Source organism: Thrips palmi, unplaced genomic scaffold (assembly GCF_012932325.1).
Source record: "Thrips palmi isolate BJ-2018 unplaced genomic scaffold, TpBJ-2018v1 HiC_scaffold_17, whole genome shotgun sequence".
NCBI lineage: Eukaryota > Metazoa > Arthropoda > Insecta > Thysanoptera > Thripidae > Thrips > Thrips palmi.
In genome coordinates this window covers 11043917-11058180 of record NW_023144626.1, presented here as the reverse complement: position 1 = coordinate 11058180, position 14264 = coordinate 11043917, and the positions used below count along the sequence as shown (strand labels likewise).

Genomic DNA, 14264 nt, shown 5'->3' with positions numbered 1-14264 from the left:
ACCAGGTCAGCGTGACGGCGTGACCAGGTCAGCGTGACAGCGTGACCAGGCGGGCGTGACAGCGTGAACAGATCATTGAGACAGCGTGACTATGTCAGCGTGGCGGTGTGACCAGGTCAGCGTGACAGCGTGACCAGGTCAGCGTGACAGCGTGACCAGGTCAGAGTGACAGCGTGACCAAGTCAGCGTGACAGCGTGACCAGACCAAGTCAGCGTGACAGCGTGACCAGACCAAGTCAGCGTGACAGCGTGACCAGACCAAGTCAGCGTGACAGCGTGACCAAGTCAGTGTGACAGCGTGACAAGGGCAGTGTGACAGCGTGACCAGGTCAGCGCGACAGCGTGACCAAGTCAGCGTGACAGCGTGACCAGGTCAGCGTGACAGCGTGACCAGGTCAGCGTGACAGTGTAGCCTGGACAGCGTGGCAGTGTGACCAGGTCAGCGTGACAGCGATGGCTATCAAGTTTTGTACATTGTCGTCCGAAAACTAAATTCATACTTGTGAAATCGGAAAACGAGTGAAAAAAACCCGTCCCCTTTGTACATTTTTCGATTTGCTCAGAACTTTTATCAATACTACTGTTGTATTTCAAATAATATTTACGTTTAGTGCCGTATAAGCATAGAGAATGTTTCAGAGCTCCAAAATGGACACTTATTGCTCTATCCGCTAGGTGGCGCTAGTGTCGCATGGATGATCTTTTGAAACTAAAATTGCCTCTTGAAGGTGAAATCGCGAATATTTTGTAACAAACTTATTCCAAGTGATTGTCTGAAAGGGCATGAGCGCACCAAAGCAAGATTCAGATTAATAAGTGCAGTATAAGCTAAATAACAAAGAAAACAATTTCACTCTCGCGCATGGCCACGGGTCGGTGCGTGGTTGGGCTAAGTCCGCTCTCTCTCGCAATTCAGCAGTCACCTCTAGCCTCTTCACTACCGTTGCAAGAAGGAGCCTGCTGCCGTGCACTTAATTTTTGAGCCGGGACGATCCGCTGAGCGTCTGCGATAAACCGATGGCAAAAGTTCGCCGATTTGAGCTCTACTCTACAGTGCGGCATTGTTTAGTGCGACTGTTCATATTCTTCGTACAACTTAGTCTGATAAAATAGACCGACTGGTATCATTTTTCATACAACATGTTGATCTGAAAATTCAGACTAACGTCGTCTGAAACTTTCAGACCGCGAAGTATGAAAGTTTTGGTATGAAAATTCAGACTGAATGTAAGTAAATCGACTTCTAACAAAAAATTATGAATTTTCAGTAAATTTTTTTAACAGTGCATGGGTAAAAACAATTTTGTGCTTTTGAGCCGGTAATCGTCTCAGGACAAAACGCCAAAAATAGGGGTTCTAATTTTGCGGTCTAGAATCGATTTCTGAGCGGAATCGGACGATCCGAAAAACTTCGATTTGTTTTGGGCCACCCTAGCCTCCTTCGAGTCGAGGTGGGACGTCTGCGCAGCAGCGGCACTTTTATTCCTCGATCTACGGTCCGGGGATTCGTTACATACAGAAGGAAATAGACTTAACACCAGGATATCGCGCAACACAGGTTGACTCTTTCCCCCTATAATTTATCGGATACGGGCCTAAAACATTTTAGGACTTCTGCCTTTAAACAATTTGAGATCGTCTAACGGTACGATCAACAATTGCCAACACCGCATGCTCTTTTGATTTGAGATCACGACTATAAGCCCGCCGCCGATGTCTATCAGGTGACCCTGCCGAAGGCCGCCCAGCGCCGCTGGCCAAAAGCCAAGTGTAAAAACCAAATTTGTGAAAGGATCGTCGAAACTGGTGCAGGTTCGCAATGGCGAAGCCTATAACGACAAGCCACAGTTTGCCGTCTACCCAGTTGAAGACGTCCCCCCCCCCTTTTCCCCCCATAGTGGCGTAGCATTACGCTAGCCCAGACCGCCCCGATGTAGCGTTACACAAAATTATTCATGAAAACAATGCTTTAACACTGTGGCAAAAAGCTACGGAAAATTCTGCAAACAGCTTGTGGTAATCCTCCGTAGCCCCCTTGTCAATATTCTCCGTAGGCTCTTACAGTATTTTCCGTAGGACCACACAGTATTCTCCGTAGGACCTCACAGTGTTTTCCGTAGGACTATAGGGTCATGGCGGGGAAAAACTGGACAGGGGAAGAACTGGACACCCCACATTTTACTTCAAATGCCGTATGTACTGGCCTGACAACTGTCGTGTAATGAACCGCTGATGCCACGGAACAACTTATGATAGTTGCTATTCCTGTGCCTACGGTATTTGAAGTAAAATATGGGGTGTCCAGTTCTTCCCCTGTCCACTTCTTCCCCGCCCTGACCCTACAGTCTTTTAGGTCCTACGGAGAAGACTGTGCGGTCGTACGGAGAATACTGTACGGCCCTACGGAGAATATTGATGAGAGGGCTACGGAGAATCCTGGCAAAAAAATAACAGAATTTTCCGTACCTTTTTGCCACAGTGAACCCTCTCACATTCTGAGTGTTACGCGTGACTTAACGCCGTCCTCTCATGTCCATACCGCAGCGTAACGCACTCGATCCCCCTGCCTCGAAGAGCGCACCGTAATAAACGGACGTCCCCAAACAAACGCAACTGGCAAGACGAACTCAAATCCATGGCCACTTTTGTCCTGATTTACCTTTGCAAGTTAGCCCAACGTAGATCGGAAATCGGAAATGCTTCACGTTCCTCGCCGACTTTTCTTCACGATAATCCGGACGACCAGAAAGAAATCCTAACGTCGTAAGCACATTTGACGGTGGATCGTGACGTTTACAGTGACCGGAAGCAAGGGAGACCGGCTTATCTGGCGAACTGATTCCCTGATTGAAATGCCTGCACAAACACTCACACTAAATGATTGTGAACAATTTTGTACGTGTAACTTGCACGATTATCTGCATGTAAGTTGAATTTGCATATATGCGTACAAGTCCATAAATTTAAACACATTTGAGCATAATTATGTGGAAAACGTTGCAGAGGTTTCAAAATTCGCATCAGCAAGTACAAAATTGTACACAAATATTTAGCGTGCAGGCTTCCTCGGCGCCCCGTTGGCAGTGCAGCCTTACCGCCGCGCGGTGCACCGTCTCTCTCTACCGTCTCTCGGCCTCGCGTACCCACTGCAACTTACCTTCGGGAAGTCCGCCTTGGGCAAGCCGACGACGAGGGACCGCTGGGAACACTGCGGTTGCGTTCCACGGCCCGAAGTGCGCCACGAACTCTGCAACGGAAGTGGAGAGGAATTGAAGGAGGGCAACGGATCCTGCGAATGCACCGTAACATCGGGAAGAGAGGACGCGCGGAAGGGAAACGCTCGCGGTTACGCAATTCCAGGATCAACACTCTGATAACGTTTCAACCTTTTTCAGGCTACTCAAAGGATACATGAGTTTTAAAAAAGAAAACTCCGTGATTCACGAACTATTTCTCCGTTTAAGGAGCTGTGTAGTTTGTACCTGCTCAAAGTTCTTCGTAAGGTTCTAATGCGTGCTGCTTACTTCGCGTCGCTTCCGCTTCAGTACTTGCGAAATGCTCCACACAGTTGATCCATGAAGCGGACGAAGGGGATAACTCAATGTTCGTCATCTTTCAGGAGACACAAAAACCTGATTGCAGGGTAAACTTCATCCAATCAGATGAATGATGCAATTGCATTTTTGTCAAGAAAGCCTAAGAAATAACTGAAAATTTTCATAAGTCTAGTGTCACTCTGTAGACGATTTCTGTGATTTAAATCTTTACGTTGGAATAGACTACGGAACCATGTTGGGTCTAGGTCAACTCGTCCCGACCGACTCGTACCCGGCCTAATACCCCCGAGGAAATCCCGTCCCAACCCATGTTGATCCCCGCCCTATGTCGCCCCAATAATAATGTGTTTTTAAACAATATTTTTTATTGAATTTGGCTTTATTTTACGATGGGACCTATGAACAACTTAGTTCTCCCAAACAAGGCGGAATTTGGAGACAATTCAAGTGGAGCTGAGGTCTGCGTAGAGTCAGCATTTTTGTGTGGTACACTTTTGGAGTTACCTCTTTTTAGGCACGAAGTTGCCTTATAGCATCCCCAGGATTCAGCCGGCGGTAGATTCAATTCGTGTGGCCCTTTATGCTTTTTGGACATTTTCTATAGGATTTTAATGAGATTTTGCAGACTAGTACAACTTTGAACGCTGATTCTGATGTTGAAATGTGGTTAAAAAATTAACGGCCAATTTTGAGAAATTTGCTGTCAAAATCGCCGTTTCCATGGCAAAACTCGACTCGTCAAAGAAAAATGAACTCTGCAAACTGAACAGTGTGCTCAGTACACTCTAGTTGGAGTGTACTCATAAGCACACTCCTGTGAGAGTGTGCTCAGCGGAGTACACTCTAACGAGAGAGTGCTTAGCTGAGAACACTCTAACGAAAGTGTGCTTAGCTGAGTACACTCTAACGAGAGTGTGCTTAGGTCGGCACAATACATGCAGCTGAGTACACGTTCGTGGGAGTGTACTCACGAGTACACGTGTACTCATGAGTACACTCTAAAGAGAGTGTACTGAGTACACTGTTGTGTTTGCAGAGAAGGGAGTGGGGGGAGCCGAGCCGGGGCGGACTTATAGCCGAGCTTCTTTTTGGGTCTGTACAGCTTACTTCAAAAGCTGCAAAAACACGTTCGAAATGAAAAATTTCTTTAACTGCAGATAGAGAAGATGCAACAATAGAATTGATGTCGTTTGGACCGCAGTTTTTCGGGAAGAACTATCCAATAATACTTCTTGACCGGAGTGTTTTTCGACATGCGCAGTAGGTTTGCAACCTGTTAAACAGTTAAACCAACTGTAGCATTCAAAATCTGTATTCATTTTGCTGTCTTTCTTGTTTTTTTCTTTGATTGCTGCTTATCAAAACGCATATAAAACAAATTTGCAATTTATATCTGACAACCTTCTAAAAAAAATACATACAAAAAATGACAAAACAAAAGTTCCTTTTTTATTACATAAAGTTTCGCAAATATTACTTTTTTTTCTGTCAATTAAACAATTCTGTTTTTGTTGAATTCAGTTAACACCATGACCACTTCACTCCACCTCGCGACTTTCAGTGCTCATGTTCCTCGAACATGACTCACCCGCGTTTCGAAAACATCCCTCCCGAGTTAACAAAGTTTGTCAAACCAACCGTGACGGTGTTGTTACGTTGTGAGTTAGAACTATTTCACAGAATTGAAGAAAACATGACTAGAGAATCATAGCCTTTTGAAACAAGTCAAACAGTTCAACGTCAGCAACAATGGAGGGGCAGTTTCAATGCGTGACTACTGGTGTTTTCAGCTTCTTGATTTTCGCAAGGGCGCAGACGCCGAGAATATTGTTGCCAACCCGTGAAAATTTATTTACTGCCTTTTTTCTGCTACGAACATTTTAATATTGATGAACTTCAAAGATGTTCCATTGTCAGAACACTGCGGAATACATAAGCATTGGAATTTTTCGAATTTCCCGGCATTTTGATTTCTATTTATTGTCGAGTTTAAATTTTGACGGTTGGCACATCGACCACATTGGTACCACTGCCATTGGCAGTCACCCCTGAGCCACCCCCTATCCCTTTTAGAAAACTTCTTTTCTATTTCCACACTCTTACACTAAAACCAAATTGACTTCGTGACTCCTAGGATTTCTTGAAATCGCACAATCACAAGAGATAAACTTAGTTTGGAGATAAGTCGAATTATTTCCTTCTTCCGCTTCCTGCAGATCCATGGATCAGTTTACGAAGCTGTGGCTGCTCCAGTACGAGAACGCACCAACGTGACTCTGCGGGGCCTTGTTCCCTGTAACTTACTAAATCCCAAAGATATTGGAAGTTGGTTACAGTGAATGCATTGCAGTATAACTTTTTAGGAGATATATTCTGGTTACTCGAGGTTATCTCTGCCCTCCAAATTGACTGATAGTAAAAGACGAAGGAGTTTACTTGTGTAGCTTAGCCTGTTTAAAGAACAAAGATAGTCGCCCCTCTATGCGTTTTTTTTATAGCTGCTGCTTCCTCTCGATCCATTTGTGTAGTGCTTAATTTTGTAATAAAGATTTCTAAGAACATGAATATTTTTATTTATTTGACAGTTAAAGTTTTACAAGCGAAAGTTTTCTACATTTGGGGCTGTTCTCAGCACCTCACTAAGGAATTTACCCATTGGAGACTTAAATCAAATATCGCTGAACACAAGGTGTCCGTTGTAATAAGATATTTTCAGCGCTGTTCTGAACACATTTGGTTTGTCCATCAGTTGTTTCTTTTTTCTTTAAAAGAAAAACGGAAGCTCGTTAGATACCAGGAGCAAGTCAATTTATTTTGTAGCCTTTGCTCTGAACTGGTCCACATAGAAGTGTATTATTTCAAGTCTTCTGACAATGTTTTTCTTTTTCTAGAAAAAGACTTATCTGCTTAACACAATAAAATTCAAAAACAGTTATTAAAAAAACAACTAATGATTGGCAGTATTCAATGGAGCGCCTCGTTTTGCAATCAACCCTACTGATTCAACAACTGTTATTTTTGAGTTAAAAGGGAACATTTCTTACACTTGGGAGCCCTTGGATAGGCACGAATTCAGAAAGCGTCCTAAGACGGGATATGCACTAGTACTGAACAAAGCAAAAACCAAAACACCGCACTTGACCTAATACAGATAGTTCCTCCTTGGTTTGTCCGGGTGTGCTGTTTTTGGTTGCTGCTCGTGCTGCACGTTTTCTTGCTTACTGAGAACTCGAAAGGCTTCTACCTAGTGAGGGTTCTGAGATGCTTTCTGAGGTTTCCGGATGCACTGAAACTCTTCTTACAAACGGTGCACTCGAAAGGCTTCTTCCCGGTGTGGGTCCGTAGGTGCGTTCTCAGATCTCCACTTGTCCTGAAACTCTTCTTGCAAACTGTGCACTCGAAAGGTTTCTCCCCGGTGTGGGTGCGTAGGTGCGTTCTAAGATCTCCACTTGTCCTGAAACTCTTCTTGCAAACGGTGCACTCGAAAGGCTTCTCCCCAGTGTGGATGCGAAGGTGCTCTCTCAAACTCGAACTTGCAGTGAATTTGTTCTTGCAAACTGCGCACTCGAAAGGTTTCTCCCCGGTGTGGGTCCGTAGGTGCGTTCTAAGATCTCCACTTTTCCTGAAACTCTTCTTGCAAACGGTGCACTCGAAAGGCTTCTCCCCAGTGTGGATGCGAAGGTGCTCTCTCAAACTCGAACTTGCAGTGAATTTGTTCTTGCAAACTGCGCACTCGAAAGGTTTCTCCCCGGTGTGGGTCCGTAGGTGCGTTCTAAGATCTCCACTTTTCCTGAAACTCTTCTTGCAAACTGCGCACTCGAAAGGCTTCTCCCCGGTGTGGGTCCGAAGGTGCAATTTTAGACTCCCACTTTGAGAGAACTTCTTCTGGCAAACTACGCACTCAAACGGCTTCACCTTGGTGTGGGTGCGAAGGTGCCTTGTTAGGTGACTCTTTTGAGCAAACTTCTCCTCGCAGAACGTGCACTCGAAAGGCTTCTCCCCGGTGTGGATCCGCAAGTGCGCCTGGAGGCCACTCTTGAATCGGAACTCCTTCTCGCAGACTGCACAGTGGAGCGCCTGCTGCCCTCCACGCTTTCCCCGTGGAGCACGCGGCGCCGCTGACGCTGCCGCCACCTCGCCGCACAGTGCACTCTCAAGGGCCATGATGTGCCTGGCAGGGAGGGCCTGCTGGAACACTCAGATCAATTAGTCTAACTTCAGGTTTGCCCACTGCAACTAGAGGACATTGACCATACCTTAGGTGCAGGCGAAGACCTCAAAATGCTGAGAGTAACGGTGCACACCGACTCGGGTCCTATTCTGCAACAAAATGAAATAAATTTGGTTAAGGAGTAGACGCTGGTGAAATTCTTGGCTGCACAGATTCCTTAAACGGTGGACGATTGGTCCAGTTAGCAATAACAAGAACACTAAAAGTTGGGTATAGAAACGAATCCCTGGACCGGAAGTCAAAGAATAGGAGTTAGAAATAAAACCGCTTCTGCGCATGCACAAACGCCTACTTTAGGGTGGCCAAAAAAAAAAGCGAATTTTTTCCGATCGCCCAATTCCGGTCAGAAATCGATTCTAGACTTAAAAATAATAACCCTTTTTTGCTTTTTGTTCTGAGACGATTTTAAATACCGTCTCAAAAGCAAAAATGTTTTATTACCCATTTAAAACCCTCTTTTCTCGTCCGCGATCCCTGCGACCAGCAGATGATTAGCTTTCACCCTCCTTGGTCTTATTGCAAGGTCTGAAGTTAGGAAGAGCCAGGTACTAGACACAACCGAACAGTTCCAGGCAGGATTTGACGGGGAAAATCCTTCACGCTTAATTACTATGTAGGTTTTTCTGCGCGCTAATGCACGAGATTAAACATGCACTTCGTAACGCACGAATTTCTGCGCGACAATGCACGATTTCCTCCGCAAGTATGGAGAAAATCGTGCATTGTCGCGCACCATTTCGTGCGTTACGAAGTGCATGTTCAATTTCGTGCATTAGTGTGCAGAAAAACCTACACAGTAATTTAGTGTGTTATATACCTTCTGGCAGAAAAAAACGAACGACCCGTCAAATCCTGCCTGGACCTGTTCGGTTGTATCTAGGACCTGGCTCTTCTTAACCTCAGACCTTGCAAAAAGGCCAGAGAAGGTGAAAGAGTAATCATCTGCTGGTCACAGGGATCGCTGACGAGAAAAAAGGGTCGAAACGTGACCAAAAAATCGAAATTGCGCGATTACTGCATGTTACAAGCAGAAACGGACCTTAAAACGCAGCCTGGCCAAAAATGATGCAAATCTTTTGGTAGTGTGCCTTAAAAGACGGACCAAAATGACGGCTAGGGTTTGAAGATCAGAGAAAAATTGCGGGCTCAGAGCTCGACAGGCTTTTCATTATATTAAAAACAACGAAATGCTTGCCGCTAGATTGTAGGCAAATTGATTTGCACAGCTCCAGTTCACGTGGTCGGGTTGTATAGGGACAGGGTAAGATAAAAAAGTTGACTAGGGCCGATCTCAGCCGTCCGAAACAAGAAAAATATCTCAAAATAGTAAACAACAAAAGTTTTTTTGAGCGAAAATCGCTAGCAGATTACTGAAGACGAAGTCTGACGAAAAGTTAGTGAAAACGTAATTTGTTCGCTGTTAAAAGCAGAAGATTTTGCCGTCTCGCTTTTGAAAATCCAATGAAAATTGTAGTTTTCATGACAAATTTGGTGTTTTAAATAGGTACAAACAATTTTGTGCTCTTGAGCCGGTAATCGTCTATGGACAAAACGCCAAAAATAGGGGTTCTAATCTTGCGGTCTAGAATCGATTTCTGAGCGGAATCGGACGATCCGAAAAACTTCGATTTTTTTTGGGCCACCCTAGCCTACTTCGAGTCGAGGTGGGACGTCTGCGCAGCAGCGGCACTTTTATTCCTCGATCTACGGTCCGGGGATTCGTTACATACAAAAAGAAATAGACTTAACACCAGGATATCGCGCAACACAGGTTGACTCTTTCCCCCTATTATTTATCGGATGCGGGCCTAGAACATTTTAGGACTTCTGCCTTTAAACAATTTGAGATCGTCTAACGGTGCGATCAACAATTGCCAACACCGCATGCTCTTTTGATTTGAGATCACGACTATAAGCGCGCCGCCGATGTCTATCAGGGGACCCTGCCGAAGGCCGCCCAGCGCCGCTGGCCAAAAGCCAAGTGTAAAAACCAAATTTTTGAAAGGATCGTCGAAACTGGTGCAGGTTCGCAATGGCGAAGCCTATAACGACAAGCCACGGTTTGCCGTCTACCCAGTTGAAGACGTCCTCCCCTTTTCCACCTATAGTGGCGCAGCATTACGCTGGACCAGACCGCCCCGATGTAGCGTTACACAAAATTATTCATGAAAACACAGCTTTAACCCTCTCACATTCAAAGTGTTACGCGTGACTTAACGCCGTCCTATCATGTCCATACCGCAGCGTAACGCACTCGATGCCCCTGCCTCGAAGAGCGCACCGTAATAAAGGGACGTCCCCAAACAAACGCAACTGGCAAGACGAACTCAAATCCAGGGCCACTTGTCCTGTTTTACCTTTGCAAGTTAGCCCAACGTAGATCGGAAATACTCACGTTCCTCGCCGACTTTCCTTCACGCTAATCCGGACGACCAGAAAGAAATCCTAACGTCGTAAGCAGATTTGACGGTGGATCGTGACGTTTACAGTGACCGGAAACAAGGGAGACCGGCTTATCTGGCGAACTGATTCCCTAGTTGAAATGCCTGCCCAAACACTCACACTTAATGATTGTGAACAATTTTGTACGTGTAACTTGCACGATTATGTGCATGTAAGTTGAATTTGCAAAATATTATGCGTACAAGTCCATAAATTTAAACACATTTGAGCATAATTATGTGGAAAACGTTGCAGAGGTTTCAAAATTCGCATCAGCAAGTACAAAATTGTACACAAACATTTAGCGTGCAGGCTTCCTCGGCGCCCCGTTGGCAGTGCAGCCTTACCGCCGCGCGGTGCACCGTCTCTCTAGAGACCCTCCCGTCAGAGATGCGCAAGCCAGCGCTTGGTAGTCCCGTGTAGTCAAAGGCACCCTGAGTCAGGCTAGCGGGCGACCGCCGTATACCTGCTGTGCCGCACCAGATGCTGACCTGCGTAGCCTCGCGCGGGGCGAATTCGGGCTTCCCGCTCCGCATGGGACTACCAATCGTCTGTGATTGGCTGAGAGGGCCCCCCCTTGCGCATCTCTGACGGGTGCACCGTCTCTCTCTACCGTCTCTCGGCCTCGCGTACCCACTGCAACTTACCTTCGGGAAGTCCGCCTTGGGCAAGCCGACGACGAGGGACCGCTGGGAAAACTGCGGTTGCGTTCCACGGCCCGAAGTGCGCCACGAACTCTGCAACGGAAGTGGAGAGGAATTGAAGGAGGGCAACGGATCCTGCGAATGCACCGTAACATCGGGAAGAGAGGACGCGCGGAAGGGAAATGCTCGCGGTTACGCAATTCCAGGATCAACACTCTGATAACGTTTCAACCTTTTTCAGGCTACTCAAAGGATACATGAGTTTTAAAAAAGAAAACTCCGTGACCCCGTAAACAAAACTAGTACATGTCTGGAATCCGACGTCTTTCGGACGTCCTGAAGAAGTCGGTTTTGGGAGCTCTTCGGGACCTCCCTAAACGTACTACAAATGAAGCTCTCTCGTACGTCGCGCGGGGACCTAGTGTGTGGTGCCAGAGTTTGCCGCCAGAGCGCGCCCTGGTCGCTCGTCCCAAAGTAGTCGGTTCTTGGAGCACTTCGGGACGTCCGAAACGGTAGGTCTATGTGAGGTCTTTGGGAGGTCCCCCACCACACCCGTCGCAGCGTCCTGCGGCCATGTAGTTCCGAGTGTGTCCGCTAGAGCGCGCCTCGGGCCCACGCGATGCTCACCTGTTGTGCAGATGACAGTCGGCGCACTTTGGCGCGCACTGTGCTTGTGGCGTCGGATCCTTACTCCTATTTATTTTTCTGTTAACTATAGTAAATTCATTTCTCCAAAGAAAAGAAACCACGCACGAAGATGTTCAGTTCTCAGGTGCACCAATAAGAAGAATACTTCAAAGCCTGGTGCAGGCTTATTTCGTGTTTCAATCCAAATCAGAAAGTGCCGGTGTAAGTTAACCTACAATATTCTGTTACTTTGATACTCTTATTGTCAAAGTGTTTATTTTGTTCGTCTTCTGATTTTATGCTTGAGAAATAGGCTCTTTGCGGAAACCTTGACCCACTGGAGTTGCCCATGATTCTGGAAAGATAACCTGCACCACTATGCAATTACATGTGGAACAAGAACTGAATCCTGTGCTTCAGTGTCAAATTAAGTGAATTTCCTGCGACAGTAAGCATGACACCTTGGAATCAGTGCTAATTGAATTTCTTTCAGTCATTTTGGCTTATTTTTAATCAAGGGGTGTTACAGTTATGGTTGCTGTATTTTCTTTTCAGTCCAACTGAGATTCCTCTTTTAAATATTTTGTTTTTGAGTCCTGTTCACCATTTTTGTCTCTATATTTTCTGTTGTTCGTGACAAGTCTTATCGTTTGATTTTTAATTTAAAAAGGTCAGTGAATAAATACATTTTTCCTAACAGTTTATCTGTGTCATATTCACATTCCTATACGCATTCACATTCATATCCGGAACAGTGGCGCACCCTAGCGGCAGGCCATCGAACTACATTGCGCGCTCTAGCGGTCACCTTCGGAACTACGCAGGGCGCTGCGACGGGTGGTGGGGGACCTCCGAAAGACCTCTCACAGACCTACCGTTTCCGACGTCCCGAAGTGCTCCCGAAAGAGACGTCCTGAAATGTAGCACGGCAGTACTTCTTTCGGATGCCTTTTTTGTTTCATAAGGTACTCCTTCCGTACTACATTTTGGGATGTACAGAGCTCCGAAATGGTAGTACGACAGTACTACTTTTGATAGTAGTTTTGTTTACGGGGGATTCACGAACTATTTCTCCGTTTAAGAAGCTGTGTAGTTTGTACCTGCTCGAAGTTCTTCGTAAGGTTCTAATGCGTGCTGTTTACTTCGCGTCGCTTCCGCTTCAGTACTTGCGAAATGCTCCACACAGTTGATCCATGAAGCGGACGAAGGGGATAACTCAATGTTCATCATCTTTCAGGAGACACAAAAAACTGATTGCAGGGTAAACTTCATCCAATCAGATGAATGATGCAATTGCATTTTTGTCAAGAAAGCCTAAGAAATAACTGTGAAAATTTTCATAAGTCTAGTGTCACTCTGTAGACGATTTCTGTGATTTAAATCTTTACGTTGGATTAGACTACGGAACCATGTTGGGTCTAGGTCAACTCGTCCCGACCGACTCGTACCCGGCCTAATACGTCCCTGAGGAAATCCCGTCCCAACCCATGTTGATCCCCGCCCTATGTCGCCCCAATAATAATGTGTTTTTAAACAATATTTTTTATTGAATTTGGCTTTATTTTACGATGGGACCTATGAACAACTTAGTTCTCCCAAACAAGGCGGAATTTGGAGACAATTCAAGTGGAGCTGAGGTCTGCGTAGAGTCAGCATTTTTGTGTGGTACATGTTTGGAGTTACCTCTTTTTAGGCACGAAGTTGCCTTATAGCATCCCCCGGATTCAGCCGGCGGGAGATTCAATTCGTGTGGCGCTTTATGCTTTTTGGACATTTTCTATACGATTTTAATGAGATTTTGCAGACTAGTACAACTTTGAACGCTGATTCTGATGTTGAAATGTGGTTAAGAAATTAACGGCCAATTTTGAGAAATTTGCTGTCAAAACGAGGGGGGAACAGCTTCCCACATTCGTTGTACAAAATTTGACCACATTCCACATTCAGGTGGCAAAAACGCCTGTAAGTAGGCAACATGTGTGGCAAAAACGGTAGAAATCTAGCACATTCTTGCACATTTACACAATCATTGTACGCAAAATTTTACAGTGGGTCACCCCTCGTGTCAAAATCGCCGTTTCCATGGCAAAACTCGACTTGTCAAAGAAAAAGGAACTCTGCAAACTGAACAATGTGCTCAGTACACTCTATTTGGAGTGTACTCATAAGCACACTCCTGTGAGAGTGCTCAGCGGAGTACACTCTAACGAGAGAGTGCTTAGCTGAGTACACCGTAACGAAAGTGTGCTTAGCTGAGTACACTCTAACGATAGTGTGCTTAGGTCGGCACAATACATGCAGCTGAGTACACGTTCGTGGGAGTGTACTCGTGAGTACACGCTGAAGAGAGTGTACTCACGAGTACACGCTAAAGAGAGTGTACTGAGTACACTGTTGTGTTTGCAGAGAAGGGAGTGGGGGGAGCCGAGCCGGGGCGGACTTATAGCCGAGCTTCTTTTTGGGTCTGTACAGCTTACTTCAAAAGCTGCAAAAACACGTTCGAAATGAAAAATTTCTTTAACTGCAGATAGAGAAGATGCAACAATAGAATTGATGTCGTTTGGACCGCAGTTTTTCGGGAAGAACTATCCAATAATACTTCTTGACCGGAGTGTTTTTCGACATGCGCAGTAGGTTTGCAACCTGTTAAACAGTTAAACCAACTGTAGCATTCAAAATCTGTATTCATTTTGCTGTCTTTCTTGTTTTTTTCTTTGATTGCTGCTTATCAAAACTCATATAAAACAAATTTTCAATTTATAT

The 14264-nt window shown here is 45.5% G+C and overlaps 1 protein-coding gene across 1 annotated transcript in view; it reads right to left on the bottom strand.

Annotated features, from left to right (window-relative positions):
• Positions 1-6113: 6113 nt before the first annotated feature.
• Positions 6114-14264, bottom strand: part of LOC117643891 (zinc finger protein 26-like) — a 22166-nt gene continuing 14015 nt past the window's right edge. The window contains exons 4-6 of the mRNA XM_034383049.1: positions 10878-10967; positions 7814-7877; positions 6114-7742 (exon numbers count right to left, since the gene is read on the bottom strand). Coding sequence (XP_034238940.1) covers positions 6798-7742; positions 7814-7877; positions 10878-10967 — 1099 coding nt within the window. The 3' untranslated portion in view covers positions 6114-6797. The remainder of the gene's footprint in view (positions 7743-7813; positions 7878-10877; positions 10968-14264) is intronic.